At 46.3% G+C, this 15,459-nt stretch overlaps 1 protein-coding gene across 2 annotated transcripts in view; it reads right to left on the bottom strand.

Moving 5' to 3' along the window:
• LOC306876007 (growth factor receptor-bound protein 14-like) overlaps positions 1-15,459 on the bottom strand; it is a 60,335-nt gene that overhangs the window by 18,057 nt on the left and 26,819 nt on the right. The window contains exons 1-2 of one of the 2 annotated variants that reach the window (XM_079426894.1): positions 2,296-3,285; positions 752-908 (exon numbers count right to left, since the gene is read on the bottom strand). In XM_079426894.1, coding sequence (XP_079283020.1) covers positions 752-908; positions 2,296-2,370 — 232 coding nt within the window. In that variant the 5' untranslated portion in view covers positions 2,371-3,285. Of the gene's footprint in view, positions 1-751; positions 909-2,295; positions 3,286-15,459 lie in introns of those variants that run through there. The other variant, XM_079426893.1, reaches the window with a different exon arrangement.

The following is a 15,459-nucleotide window of genomic DNA, read 5'->3' as shown; positions in this document are numbered from 1 at the left end:
TCGAGGAAAGTTATTAACCCAATAATAAGTGCATGAAAATACATGAAAATCACTTCAATATTAAAACTTAAATAACATTTTAAAATCACCAACAAGTCTGTGGTTTCACTCATTAGGGAATAACATATTTCAAGATTCCAGTTTGGCCTGTTCTGCATGGATGTCCTGCCAAGTGTTCGCACTAGCACTGAAACTCCTGCAATGAGACAGGTTACCGAGAAGATAAATAATGCAGGTGGCGTCTTTAACCCCGGGACGAGGAACATCGTGCTAGAATGTGAGCAGACAGAAACCGGCTCTGGAAACCTGCGCGCAAAGCCTGAGTTTAAATAATGCATATGAATCAGTTCTGATCTAGCTGGAACCAAAAGACTAATGACTCATGAATGAATCATTCAGACCGGCTTTGTGAACTGGATCAACTGATTCATTGAAAAGATTGAACTCAAAAGAACAAATAATCTATGAATCAGATATCACTACTGCTCTCATGAACTCTTATCAGTGCATAGAGGAATCAGTGTGTGTGTGTGTGTGTGTGTGTAGATAGATAGATAAAAGCAAGCAAAAGCATGCAAAATATAAAAAATAATAAATAAAATAAAATCCAGTTTAAATCAAATGATGATATTTTTTTCATGTGACCTTTATTTTTGCCTGCATTATATTCAATGACAACATACCAAAAAGTATTCAGTTTATCCATTTGTTGCATTTTTTAGTTGTAGTTTTTACTTGTTGAGAAGCTTACCGATACTCAGATGTGGGATCTGCTCAAACAGGGTCCAGCTGTGGTCATCAATGCAGTGGTTCTTCAGGATGAACAGCTGGCATATGTCCCGGGCAGTGATGTCACTGGGCACCTCCACTGCACGGCTGGTGTTGTCTTCACTGTACACTTTGATTACCTGCAACACAGTAGAAAATAAATGAAACCAGTAAGCAACTTTGGCTGCATTCAAAATTGAATAATAACCTACAGCTTACTAACTAACTAACTAACTAAATAAAATACCATTCAAGACTTGGGGTTAAAATTTTCTAAACCTTTTTGAAAAGATGTCCCTTCTGCTTACCAAGTCTGCTCAAAAAATACATTAATATCAGTAGTACTGTGAAAAGATTTTACAATTTCAAGTAACTGTTTTCTATTTGGATATATTTTAAAATGCAATTTATTTCTGTGATGCAATACTGAATTTTCAGCATCATTACACCAGTCTTCAGTGTCACGGTGTCCTTCAGAAATCATTCTAATGCTGATTTTTATCAATGTTGAAAACAGTTGTGCTTCTTCATATTTTTGCGAAAACTGTGATGATTCAGGATTCTTTGATGAATAAAAAGTTCATAAGAACAGCATTTATTTCAAATACAAATGTTTTGTAAAATAATAAATGAATGATTTAATTGTCACTTCTGATTAATTAAATGCATCCTTGCAGAATAAAACTATTAATTTCTTTAAAAATAAAAGCACACTGACCTCAAACTTTTGAACTCTAAGATAGATAGATAGATAGATAGATACATTACATGATCTTAACAATTTGCATGTAAAATTTAGCAAACGCCACTCATCCTTATTTATTTATAGCATTTTTATGCCAATTTTGTGCAAAACAGGTAACGTTTTAGAAGGAAAGAGGTGTTTAAAAATGCTGATATTACTTAAGGTTCATTCATCATACCGAAAACAGAAGGTCAAATCAAGCACACTGCATTGTGGGATACATTATCCCATATAAGCTCCGTGGTTTACTGAACATTTTAGCATATCTAGCTCTGTAGGTTAAAAAAATCACATATGCACAGTATACACACTACATACCGCAGCAATAATAAGAGCAGAAAGCTACTATGATATTTCGAACACAACCACATTTTTACATGCAAACGAAGCAGCAAGTTTATTTGTCACACTGCCATTTTATCAGATACAGTGACAGTCCTTTATCATCCCACGAGAGCTAAATTTCACTTCATGTCCTATATACAGTATGCAACAACCCTCAAAGTGCAGACAGCCTGTGCTGCAGAAGAAGTCATGAATGTTCCCTTTCATCGGTGCTTTAGTTCCCTGCTACACCTCATATGCAGAAACCCAACAGGCTGGAGAACTCAATATCGTCTCCGAAACCTTGTTTTAAGGCTGTTAGAGTTTCATTTATCAGCTCGATATCTCTCTCAAATGATCCCACAGAGAAGCAGAGCAGCCCTCCAACAGATCGCATCAATTTAACACACACACGTACAAGAAAAGCACACATAAATTGGTGTTTCAGAGCAACTTACCCATGTGCTGGGCGGCAGGCAGGGCTGGGATTTGGGACAAGCTCGGCAGCTTATGTAGGGCTGAGTGCACAGCATTTCTCAAGAGTTGAGTGAACATAAAACATAAACGCAAGTATCTGGCGGAGAGCAGCGATCTTCCTCTCTCTCTGTCTCTCTGTCTGCAGACGAGCTCAAATGAGGTAATTAGAGAGAGCGGCTCAGTGCAGCCTCCGCTGCTGCATGTCACCATGGTTCTGTCCAATCACCTGCCACCGTCTATCCGGTGGGGGTGAGTCCCGCTCGTCTGCCCCCCGTGCGCACACACCGGAGGGGGAGGGAGGCAGAAAAGTCACAAGGTTTGCCCCACCTACCTATTCACACAGTCTTGACAGGCCCCTGCCCTTTGCATAAATCCCAGCAAGCAATTAGAAAAGCGCTGGTTAAACGTGAGACCCGACGGGTCAACCCGGGCTGAAGGGTGGAGGGCGAGAGGGAGCGAGAAAGTGAGTGACACTTCTGATATGAGGTGGATTTTCATGTCCTCACCATGTATGTCAGGAAATCATATTCTTCAGTTTAATCACAGTATTACAGGTTTAGTGCAAATAAAATGAAATTCTGCCATTATTTACTTTATTGTATGCTGTTGAAGAAATTTCTCCCTCTTCGCTGTAGGATTTTGCAGGATATTCTGAATAAGCTTTAATTTATATTAAATTGTATATGTACTTATTTATAGTATATGTACGTAATTATGTACTTTTGTCAGTTTTATTGTTGTTTTTTTTATCTTTCTATTTATCTTTAATTTATTTTTTAGAAGTTTTGTTGTACTTTTGTCATTTTTATTAGTTGTTTTTAACATTTCTATTTAGCTTTAATTTATTTGTATTTTTCAGTTTTACTTTTTTACAAGTTTAGTACTTCAGCTTATACTTGTTTCAGTTTAAGTTCCGTTTACATTCTTTTCATCTAAGTTTACAATTTTTCCACGTAATATTTCTATTTTATTTTAGCTTTATTTCAATTATTAAAAACAGTTTTTAGCTATTCTAAATATAAATATAAATCTGTTGCTATAGCTCTCAAAACTAAGTTTTGTTCATATTTTAAAATTATATGAAATCATGAATTCATATTTTGTTGTGAATTGTTTTTTTGTATTATTTATATACTAGGCTAATAGTATTTATTACTATTCTGAATTAGCTTAATTTTTTATATATTAAGTTTTCATTTAATTTTAGTTTTAGTAATTTGCTATGTGCAATTGTGGTGCAAAATAAAGTCCAATTTTTGTTCATTTTTTCCAATTATATTTCAAGTTAATCTATTTATATTTTACTTTATTTCAGGTTTATTTCAGTTCAATTTTTTTAAAATAGTTTCACTTAACGGTAACAACACTGTTTGTTTGGATTTAAAAAAATAAAAAAAAATATTTAAAAAAATGAAAAAATGCATGTATCACAATAAAGAGGACTATGAGATTTGACTTTTTGTCACATGACTTCAGAAGATTTGGTATAAAGTACACAAGCCACATGGACATTTTATCCTTATGCCACTTTTAAGCTTCTTCTTTGTGGGGTTAAAATCCATGCTGCATGGAAAGATCTGCATGACAAAAAGTAACAAACAAGGTTTGGGTAGACATGAGGATGAATGAATAATGACAGAAGTGTAGATACACTGAACACAGGGATTCATTTTTTCCTTTCTTCTCAAAAAAAAAAAAAATGGGGGGGGGGGGTGCATTGTGTTAATTGATAATCAATTTATAGGGTTTTTCTGTGTCCTCAATTTCCATTCTGTCAATCTTTCATAAAAATCATTTTAAATAACAAACGCCATTTCCAAAATGACATCATCCTCCAGGAAGTGACATCATTCTGGTGGGAAAACAACAGCACAGACATCAGTAAGCCTTATAATATCAATATTATAATACGCCTTTGATAATATCAAAATATCAAAAGGTAGGTGAAAGTTTTACCTTCTAATGAACATTCTGATCATTGTCTTGTCGTTGTGCAAACAATCGTCATAATTCATAAAGTCTAATATACACTTTTATCAAAATATTTGTTTAAATTACAAGACAAGCATATCAATTTCTTCAAAGTTGCAGAGTTAAAAGGGTCTGTGGATCAGGAATGACCCTGTAAGGTATATGGGAAGAGCACTAGATGGGGGTTGAGAGAGTGTGTGTGAAAGGCAGATTGGAAGGGAGGACACGCCAGTCCTCTTTCAGAGAGGAAAAGGAGGTCAGTGCTCCCCAGCAGGGCCGGGGTTAGCAAGCCTTTCAGCCAATCACAGCCTCCCACAGTGACATCATCTCCAAATGAGGTAAACGATCCACTGTTTAATCAGTAAAAGAGACCTACAAGCCACAAAAAAAGACAGAGAGGAGGAGGAAAACCCCTCGCGAGGACCGGCTCTATAAATCTCCCTGACAAGCATTTACCAGACCTAACCTGCTAAAGTCACAAGGTAATAAAACAAGCAGGATTCTTACAGCTCCCTTATCAGAGTAAATACAAACAGTCCTTAAAGGTAAATGAGTAATGGACAGTAAAGTTAAAGAGTGGCCAGTACAATGCACTAAAAGGGGAAATGTGATATTTTAATACGCTGGATAAGTTGTATCTTTGAAAAGAAACTCAGACCCATTAAAAGGAACAGTTCAACCAAAAATGAACATTTGTTAAGAATTTACTCACCTTCAGGCCATTCAAGATGTAGATGAGTTTGTTTTTTCATGGGAGTATATTTGAAGAAATGTAGCATTCCATCACTTGCTCACCAATGGATCCTCTGCAGTGAATGGGTGCCGTCACTGAGTCCAAACAGCTGATAAAAACATCACAATAATTCACACCACTCCAGTCTATCAATTAATGTCATGTGAAGCGAAAAGCTGCACATTTGTAAGAATCAAATCTGTAAATAGGATGTTTTTAACTTCAAACCGTCGCTTCTGGTCAAAATACCAGTCCATAATCCATAAAGACGTTTCCTCCAGTGGAAAAGTCCATCTCCTGTTGTCCTCTCACATCAAAATCCACAACATATTTGTTTGGAACTGTTTTGGCCTGTTTTTGCTTGTGAATGGTGCTTGATCTGTGCAGATTTCTCTCCTGATTCAGACAAGATGACTTTTTCACTGAAGGAAGCAACATTATTGATTATGCATTTTAGCTGGAAACAATGGTTTGAAGTAAAAACGTTTTAATAATGGATTTGTTTCTTATAAACATGCAGCTTATCGCTTCACAAGATATTAACTGATGGACTGGAGTAGTGTGGATTACTTATAGATTATTGTGATGTTTTTATCAGCTGTTTGGACTCTCATTCTGACGGCACCCATTCGCTGCAGAGATCTATTGGTGAACAAGTGAAGCAATGCTACATTTCTCCAAATTTGTTCCCATGAAGAAACGTCTCGGTTACGTACGTAACCCTCGTTCCCTGATGGAGGGAACGGAGACGTTATGTCGTGACGACATAGGGGATTTACTTGGAAGCCCCAATCATCTCTGACTTAAGAGAAAACGCCAATGAAATTGGCTAGTGGATTTTGCATACCTGAGCCACTCCCCGTGCATACGGGTATAAAAGGGCGACAGGTGCATCCACTCATCCGGTTTTACCCGCTGAGGAGCCGAGAACGTGTCCCTGGCAACCAGCGATGGTTCAAGATTGTGGCATGGGGACATAACGTCTCCGTTCCCTCCATCAGGGAACGAGGGTTACGTACGTAACCGAGACGTTCCCTATCTGTCGGTCACTACGAGTTATGTCGTGACGACATAGGGGTCATATGGAAAGCGCCACAACCTGAACCCCGTCACGACCTTATGCATGCAAATGTTGACAAGCTAGTGCGTGACAGACAAATGCCATGCGAAGGTCGCAACATTTCCCATCGCCCCAGCGCAAATTCGCTAACCTTGGTGCCCGCAGGGACCACTGAGTACATTGCTGCTGGAGATAGCCAAGCCGCTGTTCCTTTCCCCAAGAAATCGGAAGGGATTTCGACCTTCTATGAAAGACTGCTTCAAGTCTTTCCTATTTGTTGTTACAGCTTGGCGGTAACGACGGGGAAGCGAGCCTTCCGGAGAAGGGCGCTACGGAGGCCACATCCTGCCCGAAGGGAGGTAACATGTGGAGACACTGATATGGACTGACCCAGGCCTGGGGCAGTACTACATACGACTGGACCCTGGGGCAGATCCTACCTAGGAGTAGGGAGGAGGGCTGCCAGCAGGGCCTGACAGAGCTCTGCCAAAGGGAAGACACGGGTTTACCGTGAGGGAAACCGTACCGTGGATGAATACACGTGTGGGATTACCCGAAGGGAATCAGGCCATACGGACACCTAGCCGAGTACAGGGGCTGACCGGAGACCCGGGCGAGCTAGCACCAGTACTGGGCCTGGCGTCAGACTGCTCCGCCCAGTCTGACTGCCGGGGGTGCTGGAGGTCTCCACCAGGGTTCGCCGTCCGGGGAACTGAACTGGAGGAGGAAAACAGGCGCTCGTATCCCCGGGTGAGGGGGAATGGCGCAGCAAGCGTGACACCGGCCAACTCTTCCCGCCACTTACCTGTTACCCAACACACGGGAAGAGACTGGCTCCACGCGGAGACTGTAAAATCTCGCGAAGGTGTTCGGTGTCGCCCAGCCCGCAGCTCTACAGCTGTCTGCCAAAGAGGCGCCGTGCGACAACGCATAGGAGGAGGCAACACTCCGTGTGGAGTGAGCCCTCACCCCAAGGGGGCACGGCTCGCCTTGGGATTGGTACGCCAAGGCGATGGCCTCCACTATCCAGTGGGCCAACCTCTGCTTGGAGACAGCCTTCCCTTTCTGCTGACCTCCGTGGCAGACAAAGAGCTGCTCAGAGCTTCTGAAGCTCCGGGTGCGGTCCACGTATATGCGCAATGCTCTTACGGGACACAGCAACGCCAAGACTGGATCTGCCTCCTCCGAAGGCAGTGCTTGCAGGTTCACCACCTGATCACGGAAGGGCGTGGTGGGAACCTTGGGCACGTATCCCGGCCGGGGTCTCAGGACAACGTGAGAGTAGTCCGGCCCGAACACAAGGCACTCTTCGCTCACCGAAAATGCTTGGAGGTCCCCGACCCTCTTGATGGAAGTGAGCGCGGTCAGGAGCGCTGTCTTAGCCGACAGGAATTTCAGCTCGACTGAGTCCAGCGGCTCAAAGGGACCCCTCTGAAGTCCCGCCAGGACGATAGAGAGGTCCCAGGAGGGCATCAGGGGTGGCCTAGGCGGATTCAACCTCCTGGCACCCCTCAGGAACCTCACGATGAGATCATGCTTTCCCACGGACCGGCCGTCCACTGCATCGTGATGGGCCGCGATAGCAGCCACATACACCTTCAAGGTGGAGGGTGACAGCCTACGCTCCAACCTTTCTTGCAGGAAAGAAAGCACTACTCCAATCGTGCATCTTCGGGGGTCTTCCCGGCGAGAAGAACACCAGTTCGCGAACAGACTCCACTTCAGAGCATAGGCTTGCCTTGTTGAAGGAGCTCTAGCCTGAGTGATGGTGTCTACCACGGCCTGTGGTAGACCACTTAAGTCTGCCGCGTCCCGTCCAGGAGCCACACCTGGAGGTTCCACAGATCTGGACGCGGGTGCCATATGGTGCCGAGCCCCTGAGAAAGGAGTTCCTTCCTCAGAGGGATACGCCAGGGAGGGGCTGTCGCGAGGAGAATGAGTTCCGGAAACCAGGTCCGGGTGGGCCAATACGGCGCGACCAGCAGGACCTGCTCCTCGTCCTCCCTGACCTTGCACAGTGTCTGTGCGAGTAGGCTCACTGGGGGAAATGCATACTTGCGTAAAGCCCGAGGCCAGCTGTGTGCCAGTGCGTCCGTGCCGCGGGGCCCCTCGGTCAGGGAGAATATAGCTGGCAGTGGGAGGACTCGCGGGAAGCAAACAGGTCTACCTGAGCTTCCCCGAATCGACTCCAGATCAGCCGGATCGTCTCGAGATGGAGTCGCCACTCCCCGAGAAAGTGAGCTGTCGTGAGAGCGCATCGGCCGCACGATTGAGCTCCCCCGGAATGTGGACAGCGCGCAGCGACCTGAGCTGCGTGTGACTCCAGAGGAGGAGATGGCGGGCGAGCTGTGACATGCGGCGTGATCGTACACCTCCCGGCCGGTTGATGTACGACACAGCCGCAGTGTTGTCCATGCGGACCAACACATGCTTGCCTAGCAGCAGTGGCCGAAACTGCCGCAAGGCCAGATGCACTGCCAACAGCTCCAGGCAATTGATATGCCAAAGCAGTCGAGGCCCTGTCCAGAGCCCCGAGGCTGCCTGCCCGTTGCATGTAGCGCCCTAGCCCGTACTGGAGGCATCTGTTGTGACAACAACATGCCAGGCCACTTGTTCTAAGGGCACCCCGGCCCGTAGAAAAGCACGGTCCGTCCAGGGGCTGAAGGAGCGGCAACACTCGCGCGTGATACTCACCCGAAGTGAACCGCGGCGCCATGCCCACCTCAGGACTCGGGAGTGCAACCAGTGCTGAAGTGGTCTCATATGAAGCAATCCGAGCGGCGTGACCGCAGCTGCGGATGCCATATGCCCCAGGAGCCTCTGAGACTGTTTCAGTGGCACCACAGTCCTGCCTCTGAAGGAACTCAGGCAGTTCAGCACTGATTGGGCGCGCTCGTCCGTGAGGCGCGCCGTCCTACTCACCGAGTCTAACTCCACACCGAGAAAAGAGATTCTCTGCCCAGGGGAGAGCTTGCTCCTTTCCCAGTTGACCCGAAGCCCCAACTGGCTGAGGTGCCGTAACACCAGCTCCCTGTGATCGCACAACTGCTCTCGGGACTGGGCCAGAATGAGCCAGTCGTCGAGGTAGTTGAGGACCCTGACGCCCACTTCCCGTAGCGGGGCAAGGGCGCCTTCAACGCCCTTCGTGAAGACACGGGGAGACAGGGAGAGCCCGAAGGGGAGGACCTTGTACTGCCATGCCCGACCTTCGGACGCAAACCGTAGGAACGGTCTGTGTCGCGGAAGGATCGAAACATGAAAGTAAGCATCCTTCAGGTCAATCGCTGCAAACCAATCCTGGGGATTGCACCCCAGGATTGGTCGAAGACCACCGCCTTTCTTGGGTACGATGAAGTAAGGGCTGTAAAACCCCTGCCTCATCTCGGCTGGAGGGACCGGCTCGATTGCATCCTTTGCCAGGAGGACAGCAATCTCCTCGCGCAAGACAGGAACGTTCCGAGCTACCACTGAGGTCTCGAGAACGCAGCTGAACTTGGGAGGTCGCCTGGCGAACTGAATCGCGTAGCCGAGTCGAATTGTGCGCGTGAGCCACCGAGACGGGCTGGGCAGCGCAAGCCACGCTTCCAGACGCCGTGCAAGGGGCTCCAACGGCACAATCGACGTACCTGCGGTGGTGCAGCGCAGAGGAGTAGGGCTGGATAGTACAGAAGGCAGCGCGTTCTGAAGCATCCTTACCGAACTCCCTAGGTCCCAAAGGGGACTGGCTAGAGGTGCGTGGGGAGGCACTGCGTCCCCGAACCGCACTCTCTTGGCCGCTGACAAGATGGGTCGCGGGCGAGAGTGAGGAGGCAGTGCGTCGCGCGCTGTCAACCCGCGAACCTGATAACCCGGGGAAAAAGGAAATTGCTCTTCTTTTGACAAAGTGGGTACCGCTGGCTTTCTTGAGCCAGCGGCGGAACAGAATGAATGATTCTCCCCCCAACCCTCCTTCGGGGGAAGGAGCGGCGCTGATCCCGCCATCTCCTGAGATAGAGCAGCTTCCCACACCTCCGGGTTGCCCGTGTCAGGGCCGTTTTATCGCCTCCTTGGACGATATCGGGGCCAGTTGGAACACGGGGGGGGGGGCGCCACGCTCCTGCAAGAGGCTCGACGCCCCAGCACAAGGCGGAGCAGCTCAAAGGGACACAGGAGGGCGCCCACGGTGACCAGCAGACTGGGGCTTGCCCTGTGGCGGAGCGGTGCATCACGCCGGGGCAAGATGTGCTGGACGGCCTCGGTCTGCTGCAGTACTGCCGAGAACTGCTGGGCACAGTCCTCGACAGTGTCGCCGAACAGTCCAGCCTGGGAGACAAGAGCGTTCGAGAAAGTGTACTTTGTCGACTTCGCCCCTCTCCACAGGCTGAGCCACAGACGGCACTCTTGGACCACAAGTGTGTGCACATCGCCTTCCCGAGGCACTGCGCTGTGACTTCCGTTGCCCGTAGGGCAAGGCCAGTCGCTGAGCGCAGCTCCTGCGTCAACCTCGGGTTGGTACTACCCTCGTGCATTTAATGCCTTGGCCTGTGTACTCGCAGGATAGCCGTGGCATGCAGGGCAGGGGCGGCCTGGCCCGCAGCACTATAAGCTTTGGCCGAGAACGGCCATCAGCCTATAGGCTTTGGACGGGAGGCGCGAACGACTCCCCTAAGTGGCGGCGTTTCGCGGGCACAAGTGCACCGCGACCGCTCTCTCCACCTGGGGAATGTCAGCGTCACCCTTAGCCGCCCCGCCATCGAGGGTAGCGAGGATGGAGGAGGCAGACGCGCCGCTTCTGGCCGTAAAAAGGGGCCGTCCACGACTTCATCAGCTCCTCGTGCACTTCCGGGAAGAAAGGAACCAGGGCAGGGCGTGGTCGCGAGCCACAGCCTCTGCCGAGGAGCCAATCATCTCACCGCGAGGGCTCAGGACTGAGAGGTGTGCACGCCTCCATCCCGATCTCGCGGCGGCCCGGGAAAGCACGGCCGTCAACTCTGGGTCCGATTCGGCGGCGGCCGCGAACCCCGCAGCTGCGCCGAACCTTCATCCTCAGAGGACGATTGCCCATCCCCCGATGCCGCGATCGACATCTAATCCTCTATCGGCGCGCCGAATGAAACTGCTGGGCACGCCGTGAGACGGCACAGCAGAATCACCGGGGAGCCGCACAGAACAGCTGCTGCAGGAGGAGTGAAAGGTCCGTGGGGACTGGCCCGGCGGAAGGCTCTCACTGTAACCCTCAGATCGCCCAGAGCACTAGCCGATGGTTCTCTGCTCGTGGCAGAGAAGCCAGCGCGGGTAGTGACAGAGGGGGCCCCTCCCATCCCCGTGAGGAGAGAGAGGCGCGATCGCAGCGCTGCTATGGTTACACGCTCAATGAACGCATAAACCATCCACGAACGCAGCTTCAGCGTGCTGGAGCCCCAGACACTGAAGACAACGATCGTGGCTGTTTACGGAGGACAGGAAACGACCGCAACCAAGAGGACACGGCCGGAACAGCGTCTTTAAAAAGACGTGAACCGACCATGATTTGCTCTTTTAGGAAATTTGCTCTTTCAGTTGAAGTGCCCAGGGGAATCGCTGCAGACAGGACACCGCTGTTCGCACCGTAACGCCAACCAGAACAGCTTCCAGACAGATGATGAATGGCTTTGTGGAGATCAACACGTTCATCCACTCGGCTCCGAAGCAAAAATCGGATGAGTGGATGCACCTGTCGCCCTTTTATACCCGTATGCACGGGGAGTGGCTCAGGTATGCAAAATCCACTAGCCAATTTCATTGGCGTTTTCTCTTAAGTCAGAGATGATTGGGGCTTCCAAGTAAATCCCCTATGTCGTCACGACATAACTCGTAGTGACCGACAGATAGGGAACTCATCTTATGGCCTGAGGATGAGTAAAATAATATCACAATATATTATAACAACACATCATTAATAAGTCACACCACAGACTTAAAGTTGTAATAAAACTGAACTTGTAGTCAACTGCTAGAAACCACAAAAGATGTGAGTCACAGAAGCAGTGGTCAAAGATGTCTATCTATTGCATATTTACACTGAAAAACAATGGAAAAGCCACACCGTAGAATGCAAAACATGTCAGCCTCTAAGGCCAGGAAGAGACAAGAGTCATTTTTGATTTTAAAGTGAACTCTATTCAGACTACCTCCCAAAATGGCCTGTTTGGTTTGCTTTAAAGAGGTCTGCATTCATTCACTATAGAAGCATACTAACTGCCAATCAGAAGACAGAAGGCATGCAGATTGTGTACAATAGTTTTTCAGTATGGTTTTAAACATGTTGAACATTTAAAGGCTTTATAAATTTGCATATTAATTATGAAAGGGTTAACTGATGTAACCTAACCCGGGAAGCCTGGGTTTCTCACTAGTAGTTGTGATTGTGAGGTGGTTCATGTGTGCTCAACTCATAAATGTTGTGACACGACTAAAGACAGAACGAGACTCACTGGCTCAAGGACGGGAACATAAAGACCAGTTCACCATCTTGAATGAACCTTGAATTGCTCTTCCACAGCTGCAGCGCTATCAGAGACACTACCTCATGTTCCTTCCATGATGCATTTACATGAAAGACTAGTATGTATGTATATATATATATATGGATGGATGGATAGATTTGGAGCTTATTTGAAAGACTAATAGGTAAACAACAGAGGTCAGTGAGGTCACTCCACCATTGAACATCATGTCATTCATTTTCACTGAGAGTTTGTTATTAGGGCAACATAAGTGACAGCAACCTTTGGAAATGTGACAAAGTTGAGCAGAGTTCCACTTTATGCAAATGAGCTGCAATGTCATGCACACAGTGTGTCAAGAGAGTGTTTCAAAGGCAGCATAACAAGTTAAAAATAATTCAGCTTTTAAAAATGCAACTGAAAGTCACTGAGTAAAGTGTCCATATACAGCTGTCCCAACTCAAACCAAACCAATCAGACCTGTCAACATGCCACTGTAACCAGTTACAAAAATTTTAAATGAAATGTTGAGAAGTCTTTAAATACTCAAGGGTAATCTCATTTAGTCATGGTGCATAAAATGTGCACGTATAGTGCATTTGTCATGTTTAAAGGAATAGTTTATCCAAAAATGAAAATATGCTATACAGTACGTATGTCATATATGTCCTCACCCTCAAGACAACCAAGATGTAGATAAGTTTGGAGTGGAGTGGATTACTTAAGAATTATTGTGATGTTTTTATCCGCTGTTTGGGCTCTCATTCTTACGGCACCCATTCACTGCAGAGGATCCACTGGTGAGCAAGTGATGTGATAATACATTTCTCCAAATCTTCTCCCATGAACAAACAAACTCATCTATGTCTTGGATGGCCTAACGGTGAATACATTTTCAGCAAATTTTCATTTTTGCTGAACTATTCCTTTAACAGACACTGCACAACAACGTTTGGGCAACATCTAAAACAAGCCTTATGGTGGTTAAAATTTTGAGGAGTTAAAACGTAAACCCTTTTATGCGTGCTAGAAGCACATTTACATACAAAAACCACTTGCATGTAATATACTTGGCAAGTATCATGTGAGCTACCAAACTATTGCCTTCCACAATCATGCATATGAAGACTTTCAGACAGCCGCTCATAGCTTGTTAACAAACCTCCAGCATTGTCCTTGACCTTTCCTCAGCTCTCGCACTAATGTCATTTTATCACCGTGGCTTTTCCAAGAGCACTTCCAGACAAGTTTTTCCACAAGCTGTCAGATTTGCAGCATTTTGGGCAGCACACTACAGTCAGGCCATTGTTTAGCTCATCTCAGAGGAGTGTGAGCCTGTTCGACTGAGTGCCGAGAGTGCGTCTTTTGGCGGCGGATATGATGACAACAGCGATGAGGAGATCAGTGACATTTACAGGTGTTTAGAGCAGCTAGAACGCTGCTCTATATTCACCTGCAAAACAGAAATAATTTGTGTTCATATAAAACAAGCTATTGCCTGCAATAAACTGGATCCACTTCCAAAAGTTATTTGCCAGGGAATGTTGCTACACTGACACTATGATAGATGGAGTAATCTTTTGACCTAAATGCAACTTCATAGTTTTGGACATAAATGAGTTTCTTTTTACTAGCATCAGTGTTTTGAAATCAATAAATCAATCAAAAATAGTGCAGTCAAACGATTAATTGCAATTAATCGCATCCAATATAAAAGTCTGTGTGTGTACTGTGTATATTTGTTATGTATATATAAATACACACACATGCATGTATATGTATTTAAGAAAAATATGTTAGGTTTATATATTTAATATGTTTATACTGTATATGAGCTACATTTTATGAATATAAATATATACATGCAAATACATGTAAATACTTTCAAAATATATGCTGTATCTGTGTGTTTTTATATACATAATAAATATACACAATACACACAGAAAAACAAAAACTTTTATTCTGGATGTGATTAATCATTTGACTGTCAGGTGAGGGTGAAGAGAGAGAGCGAGGACTCAATTGCTGGAGGAAAATAGGGATTTATTAATTATAAAATAAACAAACAAAAACTGGCAAGGCAGGACAAGGCAAGGCAAGGCAGGACAGGACTTCACAAGGGTAAGGTCGACAACGAACCGGCACAGGACTGCAAACACAAGGAGATTATAAGGGGAGCAAATGAGGGTAATGAGATAACAGGTGGGGCAAATTAACCAATAATCAGGAAACAAGGTGGGTGGGGTCAAGACCATTGACATGCGAGCACATGGCACATAGAACTAAACAAGACCAGCCATGTGCTCAAACAAAACAAAAACACAAGCACATGGACAGCAAAACAAATCACTAGCCATGTGCAAAACAGGACACGAACACGCAGCTAATGAGAAGACTCATAAGCCGCGTGTTCACAAAAAACAAACATGAAAGCACGCAGTCAGTGGAAAAATACCAGCTGCGTGCAACACGGAGCAAAACAAAACGAGAAAAAGCATGCGGCCGAAACCGAACCACGTGCCGAACAAAACACACACACAGAGGAAAGAGGAGCACACGGCCCGAGCGAACTTGAAATCGCACGCTCCCCAGCAAGAACAAACCTGGAGCGTGAGTGTCAGAACCCCGACACGAAAACCAGAACAGAGTCTGAACAAGACAGGAGTGCCGGGATCCGAACACAACATGAAACAGAGCACGCAGACAAGAGAGCGCGCAGCTCGAGCACACTCGAAGCCGCACGCTCACCAGAAAACAAGACAAGAAGGTAGTGTCAGGGCTCCATCACAAAACCATGAATAAACTAGACCGAAGTGACAGAACCCTGACATTGACAGCACTCATCAAAAACCAACTATGAATATTTGAATTAATTTACAGAGGACATACATAACCAGTCAAAAGTTTGGACGCA

The sequence above is a fragment of the Barbus barbus genome, assembly GCF_936440315.1.
Source record: "Barbus barbus genome assembly, chromosome: 10".
Lineage (NCBI taxonomy): Eukaryota > Metazoa > Chordata > Actinopteri > Cypriniformes > Cyprinidae > Barbus > Barbus barbus.
Note: the sequence above shows the minus strand (reverse complement) of the source record. Positions and strands in the feature narration are given on the sequence as shown.